The sequence below is a fragment of the Stomoxys calcitrans genome, chromosome 2, assembly GCF_963082655.1.
Source record: "Stomoxys calcitrans chromosome 2, idStoCalc2.1, whole genome shotgun sequence".
Lineage (NCBI taxonomy): Eukaryota > Metazoa > Arthropoda > Insecta > Diptera > Muscidae > Stomoxys > Stomoxys calcitrans.
In genome coordinates this window covers 227,784,847-227,792,367 of record NC_081553.1, presented here as the reverse complement: position 1 = coordinate 227,792,367, position 7,521 = coordinate 227,784,847, and the positions used below count along the sequence as shown (strand labels likewise).

At 37.8% G+C, this 7,521-nt stretch overlaps 2 protein-coding genes across 3 annotated transcripts; both read right to left on the bottom strand.

Annotated features, from left to right (window-relative positions):
* Window positions 1-1,965, bottom strand: LOC106081002 (uncharacterized). Of its 2 annotated transcripts, none has more exons than XM_059362938.1 (2): window positions 1,890-1,965; window positions 1-1,752 (listed from the first exon to the last, which is right to left on the bottom strand). In XM_059362938.1, the coding sequence occupies exon 2, from the start codon at window positions 1,736-1,738 to the stop codon at window positions 74-76; it is 1,665 nt and encodes a 554-aa protein (XP_059218921.1). In that variant the 5' UTR covers window positions 1,739-1,752; window positions 1,890-1,965; the 3' UTR covers window positions 1-73. The 2 variants fall into 2 exon arrangements, with proteins under 2 accessions (XP_059218921.1, XP_013098118.2); XM_013242664.2 differs by having other exon boundaries at window positions 564-699; window positions 752-1,959.
* A 4,006-nt stretch (window positions 1,966-5,971) lies between these two features.
* On the bottom strand, window positions 5,972-7,306 carry LOC106080992 (uncharacterized). Its single transcript, XM_013242652.2, has one exon. It carries the CDS (start codon window positions 7,304-7,306, stop codon window positions 5,972-5,974), a length of 1,335 nt encoding a protein of 444 aa, XP_013098106.2.
* Between the last annotated feature and the right edge of the window lie 215 nt (window positions 7,307-7,521).

Genomic DNA, 7,521 nt, shown 5'->3' with positions numbered 1-7,521 from the left:
TTTATTACAAAGAGTTTTATTAAAGGTTTCCAATGTTCCAATTTTAAAAAGCTTTGCAGCTATTCGCAGCATTTTAACCCCAAGGTCCAACGTAATGGCCAATTAAAATTTCCACAAAAAATACCACAGTGTCAAACAGCAAACATATGGTCAATATTATCCACAACCACCTTAAATCGCCAACATTTAGAGCGGATGCTCCTGGCACTTCAGTGGAATATTTAAATTTGATTTCCTTCTGTTTCAACATATCCGCAAAAGTCTGTGAATACCAGGCTTGCACTAGACCCACGTCATGTACGCGATGAATAAGCGCATCCAAGGGTTCTTTATATACCGAATTTCTCTGTAGACGAAAGGCCATTAGCATGGGTGATTTCACTGTTAGGTTGTTGTATAAACAAAACTTTTTATGCGAGATGCCCCGTTGTATTTGCTTCAGCAACTCCCATGAGTTTAGGGAAGTTATATAACCATACGAAGTGTTCAAGCTTTGACGCATTTCCTGAAAAAAGGCATTATCCTTCGTTCGAATCAACTTGTCTATGGGATGAGGTGGTTCGCCAAAGACAGTATCCGGCACCAGTATTGTCACCGGTGATCTGTTCAGCTCTTGAAAGTTTTCTATGTGTCTGTGATAGGGGGGTGTGGTGAAGAGTGTCTTCATTTTTGCTCCAAAATGCATATAAGTATACAGGCCTGCGAAGAACATAATGAGGTATAAAATCTTTAGAGATAATCTAGGAGATACCCTGGCCGCAAAGGATTGCCCCAATAGACTTGGCAAACCCTTGTCATCTAATAAAAAGCTCCAAGGTTCCACCATTTCTCCAAAGATCCAATCGAACAATGAATGGATAAACGAAAAGACAACAGTGCCAATAATAAGGCTTCCAATGAATTTCACATCCAACAGCAGAGGAAAGAGTTCAGGTGTAGTAAGCGGACTGGGACAAGGTACCATTAGTTTGATCTGTGTTACCTCTATGCAGGCGGATTTGCGGTGCCATTTGTCATAAACACCGCTATCGGTAGTCATGGGGATATCGATAAGTTCTTCTTCCATCAACTCTTTGATGTTGGTATAAAATGTGGACTTATCAACCTTGGGTGTTTGATATGGCTGCATTGTTCCATTGTAGTATTGGACAAACAGTTCAATTAGTTTACCCAAATGGCCGCTGTACTGGATATTTCCCTTGGAATCCTTGAAAAGAAAAACTCCTGGTATGGATTGCTCAGCAAAGACAATAACCTTTTTCCGGTGCAAATTTCGCCAATACTCGGGATAGAAGTAATCATTGTTTGTTGGATTGCTCCACTGATAGTTGGGATAGGGTTGCAATTTTATATATGAGGACAACTCTCCTCCCTTAGAATTAAGATATGCTAGTATAACTCGGGTCATTTTATAACTCTCAGCTGCTTGAAGTAGCTGCTTCTCGAATTGAGTTTGAGAGGCTTTTGAATCCTCTGCAGCCACCACAATTCTAGTTTGCCGCGTGTTATTAAACAGCTGAGCGCAGGTGTCGTATAGAAGTGCATCAAAATTCAAAGGCATGAAGACAACAGCAATGACCTCCTTGTTGAAGACATTTCTCAATTCAAACTCTTGACCTGGTGTCATTACGATTTTAGGTATTTCCCATTTAAATATGGATTTCAGATCCCATAAAACTGTCGCCATGTTAGTCGGTTTCATCAGCAGCATAGATACAAAGGATCTTTCGTGGTACATGTCTAGTAATAAGTCTGCCAAGTTTGTGGGATATTCCCATTTAGTATTTTTACATAAAACAACATCGGTGGCAAACCAAGAAGTGAGAAAGGCCGTAATAAATAAACCAATAACCAATTTAAGCAAATCTTTCATTGTTACTAATTCCCACCTAGGCTAATAACATATTCTGCTAAGTACTCGGAAAAGTGATTTATAATTCAATTTAATTGGAAATTTCAATAATGTCAGATTAATGTGAGAGCCAAATGCCAATGCCTGAGTCATGGGAACATCAATCATGTATAATTGAAATGAATTAGACTTGCACCAGAGACAAGAATGTACCTCATGGTATTATATGCTAAAACCTTTTCCAAATAAGGCTAACAAGTTTTTGTTAAAAAGAAAACTGCTAATAGAAAGAAATAAAAACGCATTTAGTTTGTTAGTGGATAGCCCCAACCACTGATATTTTGTTTCTTTTTCTGATCAAAGTGCGCCATGCACCATTTATGAACCCAAACCAGTAAGGAAGGGCAAAAGTCGGACGGTGCCGACTGTATAATACCCTACACCTACTCTATAAGTACAATAAGGGACCTATATCCAATTCTAAACCAATTTTGATGGACCTCAACTTGCAAATATATTCAAACTTTAAAAACTACGGTTGACAAATGACAACATTATGGCAAATTGCCCAAAATCTGACGAACATATATATGGGAGCTATACCTAATTCTGAACCGATTCCGAGCAAACTTCTCGGATAATGTGGTAGTCGTCGAGGAAAGCGTTGAGCAAAATTTTGGAAAGATTGGTCAATAAATGTGCTTGCAGTGGCTCTAGGAGTGAAAATCGGATGATATACATATATGACAGCTATATCTAAATCTGAACCGATATCCATGAAATTCACCAGTAATATTAAGAGTCATAAGAAAATCCTTCCTGCAAAATATTGACCGAATCAGATAACAAATGATCACTTTTTTCCAATATTTCTCAAAATCGGACGAACATATATATGAGAGCTATATCGAAATCTGAACCGATTTCGAGCAAACTCCTCAGATACTGTGGCAGTCGTTAAGGAAATCGTTGTGCAAAATTTTGGCAAGATTGGTCAATAAATGCCCTTGCAGTGGCTCTTAAAGTTCAAATCGGGCGATATACATATATGACAGCTATATCTAAATCTGAACCGATATCCATGAAATTCACCAGTAATGTCCAGAGTCATAAGAAAATCCTTCCTGCAAAATATCGACCGAATCGGATAACAAATGATCACTTTTTTCCAATATTTATCAAAATCGGAAGAACATATATATGGGAGCTTTATCTAAATCTGAACCAATTTTGACCAAACTCCACGTATATTGTGGTAGTCGTCGAGGAAAGCGTTGTACGAAGTTCTGGGAAGATTGGTCAATAAATGTGCTTGCAGTGGCTCTAGGAGTGAAAATCGGGCCATAAATATATATGAGAGCTATATCTAAATCTGAACCGTTTTCCATGAAATTCACCAGTAATATTAAGAGTCGAGAGAAAATCCTTCGTGCCGAATTTCGAGAAAATCGGTTAACAAAAGACCATTTTATTGCATTACTACTTAAAATCGGACGAACATATATATGAAAGCTATATCTAAATCTGAACCGATTTCGAGCAAACTTATCACACACTGTGACAGTTGTCGAGGAAAGCGTTGTACGAAGTTTTGAGAAGATTGGTCAGTAAATGCGCTTGCATTGTCTCTAGGAGTGAAAATCGGGCCATAAATATATATGAGAGCTATATATAAATCTGAACCGATTTCCATGAAATTCAGCAGTAATATTGAGAGTCAAGAGAAAATCCCTCCTGTCGAATTTCGAGAAAATCGCTTAATAAAAGACCATTTTATTGCATTACTACTTAAAATCGGACGAACATATATATGGGAGCTATATCTAAATCTGAACCGATTTCGAGCAAACTCCACACATATTGTGGTAGTGGTCGAGGAAAGCGTTGTACGAAGTTCTGGGAAGATTGGTCAATAAATGTGTTTGCAGTGGCTCTAGGAGTGAAAATCGGGCCATAAATATATATGAGAGCTATATATAAATCTGAACCGATTTCCATGAAATTCAGCAGTAATATTGAGAGTCAAGAGAAAATCCCTCCTGCTGAATTTCGAGAAAATCGCTTAACAAAATACCATTTTATTGCAATATTACTGCAAATTGGACGAACATATATATGAGAGCTATATCGAAATCTGAACTGATTTCGAGCAAACTCCTCAGATACTGTGGCAGTCGTCAAGGAAATCGTTGTGCAAAATTTTGGCAAGATTGGTCAATAAATGCCCTTGCAGTGGCTCTTAAAGTTCAAATCGGGCGATATACATAGATGACAGCTATATCTAAATCTGAACCGATATCCATGAAATTCACCAGTAATGTCCAGAGTCATAAGAAAATCCTTCCTGCAAAATATCGACCGAATCGGATAACAAATGATCACTTTTTTCCAATATTTCTCAAAATCGGACGAACATATATATGAGAGCTATATCGAAATCTGAACCGATTTCGAGCAAACTTCTCACACACTGTGACAGTTGTCGAGGAAAGCGTTGTACGAAGTTTTGGCAAAATTGGTCAATAAATGTGCTTGCAGTGGCTCTAGGAGTGAAAATCGAGCGATATATATATATGAGAGCTATATATAAATCTGAACCGATTTCTATGAAATTCACCAGTAATGTCCAGAGTCATAAGAAAATCCTTCCTGCAAAATATCGACCGAATCGGATAACAAATGATCACTTTTTTTCAATATTTCTCAAAATCGGACGAACATATATATGGGAGCTATATCTAAATCTGAACCGATTTTTACCAAACTCCACGTATATTGTGGTAGTGGTCGAGGAAAGCGTTGTGCAATATTTTGGCAAGATTGGTCAATAAATGCGCTTGCAGTGGCTCTAGGAGTGAAAATCGGGCCATAAATATATATGAGAGCTATATCTAAATCTGAACCGATTTCCATGAAATTCACGAGTAATGTCGAGAGTCGTAAAAAAATCCTTTCTGCCAAATTTCGAGAGAATCGGTTAACAAATTACCATTTTATTGCATTATTATTGAAAATCGGAGGAACATATATATGGGAGCTATATCCAAATCTGAATCGATTTCTATGAAATTCAACAGTAATATCGAGAGTCATAAGCAAATCCTTTCTACCAAATTTCGGGAGAATCGGTTAACAAAAGACCATTTTATTGCATTATTACTGGAAATCGGACGAACATATATAAGGGAGCTATATCCAGATCTGAACCGATTTTTTTCCACGTCAATAGGCATCGTCTCTAGGCCGAAAAACCTGGCTGTACCAAATTTGAGATCGTCTGATGAAAACTGCGATCTGTACTTTGTACACAAATTAACATGGACAGACGGACAGACAGACGGACATAGCTTAATCGAATCAGAAAGTGATTCCGAGTCGATCGGTATACTTATCAATGGGTCTATCTCTCTTCCTTTTGGGTGTTACAAACAAATTTACTAAGTTATAATACCCTGTACCACAGTAGTGGTGTAGGGTATAAAAATTTATTCTGAAGATGGGTCTATATAAAGCTTAATCTATTGGGTTGCCCAAAAAGTAATTGCGAATTTTTTAAAAGAAAGTAAATGCATTTTTAATAAAACTTAGAATGAACTTTAATCAAATATACTTTTTTTACACTTTTTTTCTAAAGCAAGCTAAAAGTAACAGCTGATAACTGATAGAAGAAAGAATTCAATTACAGAGTCACAAGCTGTGAAAAAATTTGTCAACGCCGACTATATGAAAAATCCGCAATTACTTTTTGGGCAACCAAATATATTGAGGTTGCATTGAGTTTTGTGAATACGACCGAAAATGTTTGTGTTTTGACTATTGTAGGTGTTTCAACCCTCATCCATTTCGGAAAGCTTGCATTTTTAAGAATTGGGGTATGGGGGAGGGTCCTCTTCTCCTTCAGATATAAACAAATGAATGAAATGCTCCATCAGTGACAATTTCAAGACAATCTGCTTAGTCGTTTCTGAGTCTAAACCGAACAAACAAACAGAAGCACAATACTCATATAAAAGATTTTACAAATTTATCACCATTATTAAAGAGTTTATTTACATACATATTTTTCTACATTGTTTTTGACATTTCCAAATACCAACTTTTATCAGCTTTGCTCGCTGGTCAAACATAACGTCCTATTAAAATTTCCACAAAAAATACCAAAGTGTCAAACAGCCAACCCATGGCCAATATTATCCATAACCAACTTAAATCGCCAACTTTTAGAGCGGATGCCCCTACGATGTCAGTGCAATATTTAAATTTAATTTCCTTTTGTCTCAACATATCTGCAAAGGTCTGTGAATACCAGGCTTGCATTAGACCCGCGTCATGTACGCGATGAATAAGCGCATCCAAGGGTTCTTTATATACCGAATTTCTCTGTAGACGAAAGGACATTAGTTTGGGAGATCTGATTGTTAGATTGTCGTAGATACAAAACATTTTATGGGAGATGCCCCGCTGCACTTGCTTCAACATCTGCCATGTGCTTAGGGCAGTAATGTACCCATAGGAGGTATTCAGACTTAGACGCATTTCCTGAAAAAAGGCATTATCCTGTGTTAGCATCAACTTCTCTATGGGATGGGGTAGTTCGTCAAAGACAGTTTCCGGTATCATTATTGTCACCGGTGATCTGTTCAGCTCCTCAAAGTTTTCTATGTGTCTGTGATAGGGTGGTTTGGTGAAGAGTGTCTTCATTTTTGCTCCAAAACGCATATAAGTATACAGGCCAGCGAAAAACATTATGAGGTATAAAATCTTTAGAGATAATCTAGGAGATACCCTGGCCGCAAAGGATTGTCCCAATAAACTTGGCAAACCCTTGTCATCCAATAGAAAGCTCCAAGGTTGCACCATTTCTCCAAAGATCCAATCGAACAATGAATGGGTAAACGAAAAGACAACAGTGCCAATAATAAGGATGCCAATGAAATCCAGATTCAATAGCAGAGGATAGATTTCAAGTATGCTACGAGGACTGGGACAAGGTACCATTAGTTTGATCTGTGTTATCTCTATGCAGTCGGATTTGCGGTGCCATTTTTCATCTACACCATTATCGAGACCGCTATCGGTAATCATGGGCAAATCGATGAGTTGTTGTTCCATCAACTCTTTGATGTTGGTATAAAATGTAGACTTATCAACCTTGGGTGTTTGATAGGGCTGCATTGTTGCATTATAGTGCTGGACAAACAATGCAATTAGTTTACCCAAATGGCCGCTGTACTGGATATTTCCCTTGGAATCCTTGAAAAGAAAAACGCCTGGTATGGATTGCTCAGCATAGACAACAACCTTTTTGCGGTGCAAATTTCGCCAATACTCGGGATAGAAGTAACCATTGTTTGTTGGATTGCTCCACTGATAGTTGGGATAGGGTTGCAATTTAAGAAGTGAAGACAACTCTCCCCCATTTGAATTAAGATATGCCAGTATAACTCTGGTCATTTTATAACTCTCAGCTGCTAGAAGTAGCTCCTCCTCAAATCATCTGTAGCCACCACAATTCTGGTTTGTCGCGTATTATTAAACAGCTGAGCACAAGTGTCAAATAGTACTGCATCAAAAGTTGAAGGCATGAGGACAACAGCAATGACCTCCTTGTTGAAGACTTTTCTCAATTCAAACTCTTGACCTGGTTTCATTACGATTTTAGGTATTTC

What these genes read in the sequence shown, in the direction of transcription:
- LOC106080992 (XM_013242652.2), bottom strand. Translation starts at nt 7,306, where the DNA reads ATGACCAGAGTTATACTGGCATATCTTAATTCAAATGGGGGAGAGTTG.
- LOC106081002 (XM_059362938.1), bottom strand. Translation starts at nt 1,738, where the DNA reads ATGTACCACGAAAGATCCTTTGTATCTATGCTGCTGATGAAACCGACT.